Source organism: Sorex fumeus, unplaced genomic scaffold (genome assembly GCF_029834395.1).
Source record: "Sorex fumeus unplaced genomic scaffold, SorFum_2.1 ptg000055l, whole genome shotgun sequence".
NCBI classification, from domain to species: domain Eukaryota; kingdom Metazoa; phylum Chordata; class Mammalia; order Eulipotyphla; family Soricidae; genus Sorex; species Sorex fumeus.
This window is the reverse complement of record NW_026606112.1, coordinates 1,245,692-1,258,988: the sequence shown is the minus strand read 5'-3', so window position 1 is coordinate 1,258,988 and position 13,297 is coordinate 1,245,692. Positions and strand designations below refer to the sequence as shown.

At 40.4% G+C, this 13,297-nt stretch overlaps 1 protein-coding gene across 3 annotated transcripts in view; it reads right to left on the bottom strand.

The window, feature by feature from the left end:
• ATP8A1 (ATPase phospholipid transporting 8A1) overlaps positions 1-13,297 on the bottom strand; it is a 244,009-nt gene that overhangs the window by 74,723 nt on the left and 155,989 nt on the right. For all 3 annotated transcript variants that reach the window (XM_056125630.1, XM_056125629.1, XM_056125631.1), the window contains one exon: positions 12,652-12,824. In XM_056125630.1, coding sequence (XP_055981605.1) covers positions 12,652-12,824 — 173 coding nt within the window. The remainder of the gene's footprint in view (positions 1-12,651; positions 12,825-13,297) is intronic.

Genomic DNA, 13,297 nt, shown 5'->3' with positions numbered 1-13,297 from the left:
CACTGCAATGAATATAGGAGTGCAAATATCTTTCTGAAACATGCTTTTAGGGCTCTTGGGATAGATGCCAAGGAGTGAGACTGTTGGGTGATATGAAAGTGCAATTCTTAATTTTTTGGATAAATTTCTGTACTGCTTCCATAGAGGCTGAGCCAGACAATATTCCCACTATCAGTGGATGAGCATTTCTTTCTTTCCCCGTCATTTCTCCCAGCACTAGTTGTTTCTGTTCTTTTTGGACATATGTCATTCTCGCTAGTGTGAGTTGATATTTCATTGCTATTTTGATGAGAATTTTCCTGATATTAAGAGATGAAGAGCACCTTTTCATACACTATTTGCCAACCATTATGTCTTCTTCGAAGAAATGACTATTATGCTCCTCTTCCCATTTTTGTGCATCAGAGTTATTTTTTATTTCATTTTTATTTTTGGTGAAGCAAATGGTTTTATTGAAAGAAATTTACTTAGAGAAGTGTGAAAAGAGAAAAATAGAGGAATATATATTCAAGAAAGAACATGGACTTCTTCAGAGTGGGAAAAAATCAGAGCTTCTTAAACTTTTTCCATTCACAGCCCTTTTTCTCTGAGAAATTTTTATACAACTCAGGTGTACAGGTATAAATAGGCATACAAATCAAGCAATTTATGGAAAATAAATTATAAATAAATAATGTAAAACTTTGATTTATTTAATTTGGGGATTCAAATGTCGTGCTGGGGATTGAACCCAGGTTGGCTGCATGCAAGGCAAGCACCCTACCTGCTATACTACAGCCTCAAAAAAATTTATTCTAAAACAAGTTTTTGGGGGTATGGTGCCGCCAGCAGGTCAATCTGTACCGGTGAGGTGAGTGCATTGGCAGTCTGATGACACTGTCTGACTTTCAGATACCCCAAAATTGTTGCTGTGCCTTTGGCGAGACCCCAAAAACTTGGGACAAAGTTGACCAAGAAAGTAAATGGCCAAAAGTTAAGTATGTGAGAGACACACCCACAACCCACCTCCGGCTGAGCAATATAATTGGAGGCATGGCCTCTCTGATTCCTGATTGAACTGCTTAACAGCCATGATTCCAGAGCCTTTTGGCAGAAATGCGTCCTGTTCCTGCGGTAGGTTACTGGCACTGGGCCACTCAAGGTAGGAATAGGTTTTATGACTTAGCCTGTTCCCCCTGGCGGCCCGGTGACCGCCATCCTCCAGTGGCCACTGGACAGTCCGGTTTGGGCCTGCAGTGACAAGACATGTGGGGCCTCACCAGATGGGGGTGGAAGCAGCCCTTTCCTCCCCATCCCAACAAGACCCCAAGTCGCCGCCTACAAACGGCCTCTCTGGCTCCTGATCAAGCTGATTAATGGCCATGATCCCAGAGACTCAGAAACAAATCTTGAAAACCAGTGGTTTTGGGCAGAAATGCATCTGGACTGCATACAAGGTGGCCGCTGCCTCAGAGCTAATTGGAAAGCCAGGTATGAGCCGGCAATGATGGGGCAACTGCAGTCTCATGGGAAGGGGGATGGTACCAGGACATCCTTCACGCCCTACCGAGGTAATGAGTTGCCCCCCACAAGCAGCTCTCTGGCATGGCCATGGCTCCAGAGGCAAAAGGACTTAATGCAGAGCCTGGCAGCTTGCGGCAGAAAAGTGAATGGGCCATGTGTTAAACTACGGTGCCATGCCTCACCGGGAGGGAAAGGGTTTTGCTTCCTCCCCCCCCCCCCCCCCCCCCAGCAGTAAGGTGGCTGCTGTCTCAGAGCTTATTGGAAAACCAGGTATGAGCCGGCAGTGACAGAACAACTGCAGTCTCATGGGAAGGGGAGCAGTACCGGCTCATCCTTCACGCCCTACTGAGGTCATGAGTTGCCCCCACGAGCAGTTCTCCAGCACAGCCATAACACCAGACGCACAGAAAACAATCTCGTAATTATCTGGCTCTTTGCAGAAATCCAAAATTGTGTGGCCGCTATTGCGGCCATGTGACATTATATGATTCTCATAACCAGCTATAGAAAATGAAGTATTTCACAATGCCTTTTCAGCAATTCTGATTGTTGGGGGGGAAATTGTAAACAATAGTGGTGCATCTTTGGTTGAAATAATGAATGTAATCATTTTAGAGAAGAGTTAAGTAGAAATCATCTGCCTCAGAGGCATTGGGAGGGGTGGGAGGGGGGTATACTGGGGTTCTTGGTGGTGAAAAATGAGTACTGGTGAAGGGAAAGGTGTTTGATCATTGTATGACCAAGACTTAAACCTGAAAGCTTTGTAACTTTTCCCACAGTGATTCAATAAATCATTATAAGAATAAAAAAATAAATAAAATTATGTAAAAAAAAAGTAAGGTGGAGTTCATGCCCAATTCAATCAGCTAATCAGTGGTTGAATAAATAGCAGTACTACTACATAAAAAAATAAAACCAGTTTTTAAAATGTTACATAAATCTTTGTGGGTTATGTGAAAATTTAAGAGGCTAGGCAATATATAATGAGAGCCCAAAAGGAGAATGAACAAATGAAAAAGAATGCTCAGTAATTTCCAGAATTAAAGAATGACAGATATCTCTAGACTGAGAACTCTGTTTGAACTGTTTTCTGTTTAAACTGTATGAAAAGAAATACCAGAAAAAGCCACTTATTCCTAAACATATTGTGGCTAAATGAAGATGAAAATTTCTCAATAAGCTTCTAGAGAGAAAAAGTATATTACTTAAAAAGAAATGAGATCTGATCCACGGATTAGTATCTTCAGTTCTTATCTCTAAGAGATGCAGACGAAGGAAAACATACTAATAGAGATAGGCATTGAAAGGGGAAATATCAATACTTTAGAAATTACCAGACATTATTAGAACAGCAGGGAGAGGAAGAGAAAAGCAAATCAAAGAAACAAAAAGGCATAGTAAGTAGAGCAATAAATAAAAATACAAAATAGGATGAAAGAAATGAAACTAAATATAAAATTTATAATGAAGGGCTTAAATTTATTGGTTGAAAAAAAAACAAAAGACTTTTTTTGGGTGGATTAAAATAAAGATCCAGCAGTACAAAATCTAAAAAGAGAAACATTTTATAAGAATAGATTTTGAATGACTTCAAAAAAATGCTTCTATTCTATCCTAAGCCCTTTTATCCCTCCCTTGACCAGAAATGCTTAACTAGATCCAGTAAGAGCACGTTTGATAGCATTTCAAAATTTAAGAATTGTTACCAATGCACTGAGTGCTTTCATCTCTCACAAATAGATGAAAGCAATTCCATTTTTTTGCCTTGTTTTTGGTTTTATTGGGCCACACCCAGGTCTTATTCCTGGCTCTGTACTCAGGCATCAGTCCGGGCAGGGCTCAGGGAGCAGACGGAGGTGCTGGGGATCTAACAAGGGTTGGCTGTATGCAAGAAAAGTGACCTATCGCTGTACTTTTTTGCTCCAGTCCCATGAGACCAATTATTATTATTTTTCTTTACTCTAAAGATAAAGAAATAGAGGCTAGAGAAGAAACAGCTTGTTGCTAAAAAGTGGAGCCTTACTTTAGACTCTGCCAAGTCTGTTCCCAGGGGTGACTACTGTAGACTAGCACATCATACTTTGAGGGGGAAAGGTAGACTGTTGACTTAGTGACATGGGAGAAATTGTTTAATATGTATAAGTGAATTATACTGGAACCCTTTTCTTTCATACCATATAAACTTTATATAAATGTGAGACTTTATATATGTAGAAAATGAAGTATTATAGTTAACAGAAGAAAAAGTAGAAAAATATATTTTTGAGTGTAAAGTTCTTTCCCCAAAGCACAAACCATCAAGAAAAGTCAATGAAAACTCAACTCTTGACAATCTCAAGGCAAATAATTCATCTTCAAGGAAGACCATCACAGAAATAAATAATAAGGAAGCCAGACTAGAAGGTACTTGCTAAGCCTATAACCAACAAAGAACCAATATCCAGAATTCACCAAGTTCTGGAGACAAAGTGATAGTACAGCTGGTAGGGCATTAGTTAGCATTTACTTGGTGTGCGGCTGACCCAGGTTTGATCTATAGCACCCCATATGGCCCCCTGAGCACTGCCAGGGGTAATTCCTGAGTACAGAGCCAGGAAAAAACCCTGAGCAATGCTAGATGTGGCCCCAAAACAAAAAAAGAAATAAAAAATAAAAAAAATTCACCAAGTTCTTTCTCTTTCTTTTTTTTTCTTTAACAGAAAAAAACATAAAATATGATAGGAAACTTGAAAGAAAGATCAGTACCTTATCCATCATTAATGTGCTGCTTTTATTCATTGCAACTGTTGCCACTGAATTTTTCTTTGTCAGGAGGGGGTCTGGGCCATTACTTGGCAGTGCTCAGGGCTTAATTCTGACTCTATGCTCAGAAATCACTCCTGATAGTGCTCTGGAGACCACACAGACACTGTTAGAGATTGAAATGGGTTTTTCCATGAGCAAGACAAATGCCTTAAGCCCTGTAAATTTCTCCAGTGCTGCCACTGAATTTTTTACACCTGTTTGATACATATCAATTGTCACCATTCACACATATATAAAACAATAAATACCTTCGAATATTAGTGTATATATTTTACTGAACAATAGCTCCAATGGGAAGGCAGTTATTATTTTTTCCTGTCATTCACTGTTTGGTAGAAATTTATATGCCTGGCACATAGTAGGTACTGAAACAAATTATTGACTGAACAAATGAATGAACAACATCAAAGGTGGAAATTTTGAGAAACGGTTATGTGCAAAATGGCTCAATCACCCAATAATTTAGAGAAATGAATAACAAAATTACAAGGTGTCACTTTTTAACTCTCAGACTGGCAAAACTACACATTCAGGATGAACGCTGAGAGCAAAAGTCATCTAGGATCTGGTTAGTACATCTGGTTTGAAGATAGTGGCAATTTTGATAGAAGTGAAACATACTTGAATGCATTTGACAGTCAATATCCATTCCGAAATGCATTCTAGAAAAACATTTTGTATGGGTGCACAAGAGGATATTTATTTCAATACATGGCAACAGAGACTTGAAGGGAGCTTCTGGGGCTATCACTATTGGAAGAGATAAATAAATTATATATATATATACATATATATAGATATATTATGACCAGAAAGACGTGAGAAAAAGAAATGAATGTGTTTCTACATAGAGTAATATGAGTGGGCACAAAGGTTGATAGAAAAATGAAGAAATAAGGGGTAGGGATGTAGTACAAATGTTAAGTCACAAGTCTTTGGGCACAAGCCTAGTATGTGCCTGACCCTAGTTTAATTTCTGGTACTACATGATCCCCAAAGCATTGTTGGTTGCAGCCCAGAAATCCTCCAGCACTTTTGGCATGGTCCAGGTAATCCTTGGTTCCGTGGGGCCGAAGCAGCAGGGCTTCCTTAGGCTGTTGAACTTGAACTGCTGGCCTGGAAGGCCAAGAATTCCCAGTAGGGTCCCCAGGGCCTACTGAATACCACCAAAAAATAAAAACGAAAAAACAAACAAACAAGAAAAACCTTCCCTCAAACAAAAACTTGAATATAGTTATGAAAGACATAGAAGTTTCTTCAAAGTTGGCAAAAACAAACCAAATGAAGAGACTGAAATGAGCAAAATATAATCTAAGAAGGAAGTATATGGAAATCAAGGTAATTGTTAATTTAGGGAGGATAATAAAATTAAAGGGAGCATGAAGGGGTTCCTGAGGTGTGGTTATGCAGGCATGGGATGACTGAAACAGAAGTATATTCATCCTCTGAAACTCACTGAGCTGCATACACTCTTTGTAGTTTCCCATACAACACAGTTACAGTGGGGGGATGGGTACTCGATCATTGTATGACTGAAACACAAACACGAACGTTTGAAAGTCTATAGCCGTATCTCATGGTGATTCACTAATAAAAAATTTAAAAAAAAACATAGTTACAGTCTGTTAATTATATATAACACTGCTATATCAGAATTATGTAATGTACAAGTATGTGAGTGTGTGTGTGTGTGTGTGTGTGTGTGTGTGTTAGATGAGTTTCCTACATTGAACTGTGTATATAAAAAAACTAGTATAATGATGAAGTTCAGTGGGAATCTGTATCTGGATTTCTCACTCATTCTTAGATATTTTACCGTCAAATGTGGGCTTCCTAAGTGATGTTCAACATAATTAGTTACCAGGTTATAATATGTTGTAAAGTTGCTTTAATAGTACTCAGTAGAGGTAAAACAGCAAATGAGATAGCCAGGGTTGCACAGTTCCTTACTATGTCAAAGGAAAATACAGGCATTTTATGAAGCCATAAAACTTATTCACTGTGTCCTCTTTTAACCATATACATGAAAGAAATATTCTCCCAACATTTCTAACATTTATTCATATTTTCTTGGAAGCAAATATAGGGTTGACATTCATTAACAGTTTGTAAGTCTTTTCAAAGCCAAACATCTGCTTGACATCCATTGGTGAGCTCCAATTTTTTTTTCCTTTAGAGGAATGTCTATTGAGTATTTATTAGCTTCATTTGTGCTTTATGACTCCCCTTTAACTGGAACATTTCTTTAGAGAAATCCTTAACATTTAAATGATCCCTAAAGATTCCAGAAGTGGATCTGTCTTGACTCTTTACTTAATGCACTCACCACTACAGAAAGTATTGCAAATGACCCTTTAGACCTCTTCATGGGGGACCCTTTGGTCAGACGAGGGGGAAGGGTTTGTCTGGAAAGCCATCCCACATGGTGATTCCCCTCGCCCTTAGTCAAGAGCCTTGTTCGCACTATGGGGAAAGTGGTCTAGAAGGGGGTTAAGCTTTGATTAGCAATGTTACAAGTCGGGGAAAATGCTTACTTCAATTTAACTTCTGCTTTCCATAAGATATGAGTCTATAAATTATGTAGAAGGATAGTGATTACTAGATAGTCTAAAAGCTGGAGGCTCTAGGCCAATTTTCAACCAACTGTCACAGAACCTAAGTCTCCAAATATGTTTAAACTAAACTGACAACTACAGAAAAAAAAGTAAGCTTCTTTGATAGGCTGGGTTATGTGAACTGGTGAGGATCTCAGAAACCAAATGCTCTTTTACACACAGCAGAACTTCACGGCAACATGCCCACTCTCTGGTGGAGCGAATGTTAAAAGAGGTAGAATAGATGCTTCCCCCAATTAAGCCGATCCAAACAGTCCACAGACGCTTCTCAGTCCTGAGTGGCCCCTGGAGTGGCTCATTCTTCAGCCCAAAGGAGGCTCTCAGGCCCAGGAATTTCCATGCTAAGAGAGGAGAACTCAAGGTGGGTGGGTAGCTGTCTTTCATGCCTTTCTGTGCCATGACAGCTGAACTCAGCAGCTTTAAACATCCCAGTTTTCTGGAGTTGAGCCATTGCTTCACTTTAAATCTTGTCATTGTACACATCACAAAGCCCAGACCAGAGACAGTCCATTAACTACTAAAAGTTTCAGAGATGTATAATTAGGGAAAGAATTTTCCTGACACCATTATACCAATGTACAAGCACAAGACCTAAAACCTTGAACCTTGGTAGCTGAGATTAGAACTTAGTTATCTGGTTCTCTTATTTTGCAGAATAGCTTTAAAATTTTTTTTTAATTGCTTGGTGGTGGTAGTTGAGGGTGTGTGTGTGTGTGTGCGCGCGTGTGTGTGTGTGTAGGGGTGGGGTGTTTCTAAACGGTGCACAGGAGGCCCAGGGGCCTCACTAGTGATTCTTAGCCAACCAGGCCAGCTGTTCAGTGCAAGGGGTTGAGCATGCAGCTGCATTACTTGGACCACCCAGGAGTATTCAGTGACCTCCAGGGCCACATGTGGTGCTGGGGACTATGTGGTGCTGAGGACTATGTAGTGTTGGTGATTGAACCTGGGCCTAGCATGTGCCCTGACGGCTGGTCTTGCAGAGACTTACAACTTCCTGGTCTAGCAGAGTAGCTTGATTATATTAGCAGCATACACACATAGACATGTACCCTGGAGTCATTTTCTTGTACCCCTCTAAGTATACGGGGAGTTTTATGGAGAATGGGAAATCTCAGCAGAGGTGCACCTAGGGCAGGAGAGATGACCCCTAGGGCAGAAGCCCATGCTTTGTATGGGGGAGCTTTGAGTTCAAGCTGCAGCACTGCATGGTGGTCTGAACACCATGGGGAAAGGCCCTTGGGCACCAAGCCAGGAGTAGGTCCCCTTCTAGCCAGTAAAAGCTAAAAACAGAAAAACAGAAGACAGGTGCACTTCAATTTGCATGTTTGTAAGAACCTTTTTTGTTTTGTTTTGTTTTCTAAGAAAATGGCCCAGAGCTTTCAATCATTGGAATGAAAAGAATCAGTGAACTCAAACAAGGGACAATAAAAAAGGAGGATCACAGAAGAGCACTTTATCTTTTACTCTTTTGAGGGGAGAGGTTTGGGTCCCACTTGGTGCTCAGGGTTTACTCTGGGCTTGTTCTCAGGGATCACCCCTGGTAGTGTTCAGAAGACTAAATGTGGTGTAGGGAATCTAACTGTGGTTGGCCTCATGCAAGTTAAAAGTCTTATCCTCTGACTCATGCTACTCATTTTTATCATCAGAAAGACTTGCCAGCTCTACGATGAAATTCGATGCATGTTTCCTATCAAGCCAGGTGAACACATAACGGCAAATCAAACCACTGCATGAACACAGGGCACTGGACAGACCAATAAATAAGATCTCTTACTTTTCTTCTTGGGTTTGACTGGCTTTGGGACACAGGTCAAAAAGCCCAGATCAGAAAGATTCCGTTTAGCTACTAAAAGTTCTAGAGATGTATAATTAGGGCAGCCTCCACGTCAGGCTGTTTTCACTTGGGGCGCCCCAGAGTGGGGCGGGTGAGAGCCCTCCCTGCTCCAAGGGACCCAGCCCTAGCAGCCGACCTCCACTAGCCAACTGCTGCCACTCTCCAGGCTACTTCAGTTGCCACGTGACACATTATACAACACTTTCTAACCATTTTCCATAATTACCACACCATATTTGATGGGGTTCAGACAGTAGGCAAAAAATAATAGAGAAATATATAAATATATGCCTCTCGGAGACCCCGGCAAGTTACTGAGAGTATTCTGCCTGCACAGGCAGAGCCTGGCAAGCTCCCCGTGGCGTATTTGATATGCCTAAATCAGTAAAGACAACAGGTCTCATTCCCCTGACCCTGAAAGAGCCTCCAATCATTGGGAAAAAAACGAGTAAGGAGAGGCTGCTAAAATCTCACGGGTGGGAGGAATGGAGACGTTACTGGTGCCAGCTCGAGTAAATCGATGGACAACAGGATGACAGCGATACAGTGATAATTAGGGCAAGAATTTCCTTGATACCATTATACCAAGGTACAAAGTACAAGACCTAAAAGCTTAAACCTTGATAGCTGAGATCAGGACTTAGTTATCTGCTTCTGTTATTTTGCAGAATAGCTCTTTTAAAAATTTTTTTAAAAAAATTGTTTGGTGGTGGTAGTTGAGGGTGGGGTGGGGGTGTGTTTCTAAACGGTGCACAGGCAATCTGAGCTTAGTCAGCTAAAGCAGGCCTCAGAAGCGCTAGATGATTTGGGGGCAAAGGATCAGTGCTGTCTCTGACTATTCCCTGCAGAAAATGGTGGTGAGTGAGAGAGACAAGGATGATGGACTGAGAACAACTGTTTCTTTCAATTTAGCTGGAGACTCTTCAGGGAAAATGCTCATCTTCCTAACCACGTCAATTAGGCAAACACTAAAAACTGCCTGCTGCTCTTTATGCTGATAATGTCAGGGAAGAAAGCAGCTGATGTCATCCTGGAGAAGGAATTAATATCAAGAGTCCCATTTTATACTATAGGAAGGCCTTTCCCTCATTTTCCACTCTCGCTACATTGCAGAGGCCTGAAGAGGAAGGGCAGGCCATTAATTATCAAAAAAGATCAGAAAAAGAAAACGTTCAGAGGAATAGAAACAAATTTTGGAAGCAGTACCCTACTATTGTTTGAAAAAGAATTTTTCAACATTTAGCTGGAGTATCTTCTAATATAATAACTGGAGTCTCTACTGAGGCTGGGAGATAATCATCAGTGTCACTTACATCTAATTGTAAACAATAATATACATGGGCCAAAGAGAAAGAACAGAAGGTTAGGAACTTGCATTATATGCGGCTGCTTTGGTCAGTCCTGGTTTGAATTCCCGGAAATGCACTGCAAGGGATAACTCCTGAGCACAGAGCCAGATATATCCCCTGAGCACCACTGGAAGTGGTCCTCAAATCTCCCCAAAAAATAAATAATATGTACTCAGTATTTTTAAAAAAATGACAGAAAAGCCCACCTATTCTTCACCCACAATGAATGGAAACATTCTCAGGGAAATTATTCTTTGAGGTCTGGAAGCAAGAAGACATTCTGGGTTGTGCCAATAGTTTAAATACCAAGAGGTAGCTGGCCAAGAAGGTGCACAGACATAAATCGAGCAGTGGCACTGATGTAATTATGGGCTTAGATGATTCCTAGAGCCAGACCGGAAGTTGAACCACAGTCCTTATGGGAAAAGAGAGCAGTATAGAGGCAATTTGAAGAAAAAAGTTGAGAAAAGGTATTTTATTAAAAAAAAGAAATAAAAAAGCAACCAACCCCCCTTAAACCTCTAAATAAAACTTCATGCCTGCAGAGGGTGTCTTAGCCTTGGACATGTATGAAACAGGAGGGAGGGAGGAAGGGAGGAAGGCAGGGGCCACACACATGAGCCTTTAGCAATCCACTCCCAGGGGCCAGGACCTGGAGGAGAAGCCCTGAGATCCATGTGACTTGTGCACATCTAGAACAGGGATCTCTGGAGAGAATTTCAAAAGCACAGAACATATTTGTGCTCCCTTGACTCTGCTCTCTAGTGTTTCTCTCCTTCTGTTATTGTTTAATTTTGCGGTTCAACATTTTGAAGAATGGTGGGAGGTAACCGTGTTAAGCAATACTCTAAGAATGAGGTTCAGCTGCAGGCCAGAACTCAGCCTCCCACATCTTTCAAACCCATTGTGATTCCACTGAAAACAAAATGGAAGGAGGAGAGATGGGAGCACAAGCAGGAACCCATATTTCTGCCAATCTGGGCAGTACTTTTGACTGGGACAGGGATGTCCATGAAAGGGAACTGGCCACTGGGTATCAGTAGAAACGCTATCAACTGGAAACTCGACGCTGTTTCCAAATGGGAGCCCAGAGACAAGGCATGGAAGGGGCACCAAGAGCCAACTTGTGTTGATCCTTGTGAGTCTATTAAGCCAAAGTTATTAAACAGTCAAATATGGGCAGCAAAATTATCCTGAAGAAGGGGATCAGTGTGGAGCACTACAAAGATTTGGTCAAGAGATTAGTCAGGAACTAAGGCAGAAGCACATTTTGAAAAGCCCAAGGATACTGACGTGCAAATGAGGAAGTCCAGAAAAACTAGCTAACCATCTTTTCTTCAAGATTAAGAACTTGACATAATTAATATTAAGTACCTGTCCAAAACATTGCCCAAGAACTTTAAAGCATATTATTAACATGTGGCTCAGGAAGGAAAAAAAATTAAATCAGCAAAACAGATTTGAATTCTGGGAAGAATAAGCGATTCATAATTCTCTGAGTAGAATATAATTTATAGGCTGAAATGATGTTTATGAAGGACACTTACTTAGAAGCACCTAAATTACATGCTATAATGTATTTGTTAATCCATAAATAGGCAACATCTATCAGGAATGCTGAATAAGTCTGGAGACAATATTGTGCAGAGGATACTTAAATGAATAAACTCCAGTCACCAAAATGGCTTAAGGAGTATAACACTGTTCTATTGGCAGTGTGTTTTTAAAGAAAGCAAAAGCAAATATTACAGTTTTAAAGATAATATTAACAACATAGATTCTGAAGATCCTTTAGAAACTGCTAAAATTTTATCCCATTGCAGGAGAAAAAAATGTTATCCTGGACCTAATCTGACATGCTAGCGTGATCCACTACGTAGATAACTCACAGGGAAATCTTCAGGTTTTACAGATACTGGAAGGGCAGAATAATGAACAGGCTTTAAATTTTAGGAAGACATGATTTAAACAACTTAGACAAAGGGGTGGAGAAAGACTTTGGACAAGAAGTACAGCAATGTTAGGAGGTCAACAGTTTATGAAACTCCACAATTCCATGGGTTAGATTTTGAAAGCTCAAAACATTTTATATTAGTATATCGGTATGTTATAAATTATAGGGCAAAGGAGTGCACAGTTAGTAACTATTTTCCAGAGAAGTAATTTTTCACAAAAATGGTCAACTATTTGGAAAACACACTATCTAGCATCTTCTTCATGCTGTTCTATCACAGATTCGTAGTTGAAATATAGAAGACAGAGACTACAGAAATAAAACCATGAAGAGAATCAATAGTGAACACAGAAAATGACAAGAAACCTGCTGGCTACAATTATGAACAGTAAGTCATCAGTATGTTCAAACACGATTTCAAAATTCTGCTAGTAATGCTGTCCCAATTTGGGATCTTGGAGTCTTTAGTGATTGAATTCATAAACCACTTGACATTTACAAGTACTGGAGAGTAATTTCAAGCAATGTTAAGCCTCAAGAATTTAGAAACAAGCGCTTGATTGAGATCTAAAAATATTAAGGGGAACTTACCTGCAGCAAATAACAGCTTTGCAAGATAAGGCCAAGTCCAGGAAATACTGTCTTACTCCAAAAGTCAAGGCATACTTTAGGGTTTTCCCATCGATGATAAGGGCAAAGTCATTCTCTTTCTGAAGAGCATCACCCAAGGCTGCACAGTGTCGAGTGAGGGTTTCCCTCGTTCCCTGTGAAATAAAACAACAGACAAACATTGACCTCAAAATGGTTTTTTTTTTTTTTTTGCTCTTATTTGTTCCACAAGGATGCCTCAAGGATGCTTGTAACTACATTTGGTTATTTTTTGTGCTTTTTGTGTCTCAGATGACTTTTATATACTGCCACTCATGAGCTTTTTATGAATGTCCCATGACGGAGATTGGACAGATAGTAGGCAACACACTTAAAGTTATACATCTATACCTAGTAGGGCAGGGACTCGATCAAAAATTCCTTGTTCCTCTGGAATCTTTGCTCCTGAGCCCAGCCTCATAATCACACTATGATAAAAACAGTCACAGTAAACTGTTTGGTTCGAGAATAACCAAACTGGGGCTGAAGCGAGCAATAGTACAGTGGTAGGGCGCTTGCCTTACAAGCAGCTGACCAAGGTTCCACTGCTGGCACCACATATCGTGCCCTGCGCCCCATCAGGAATGCT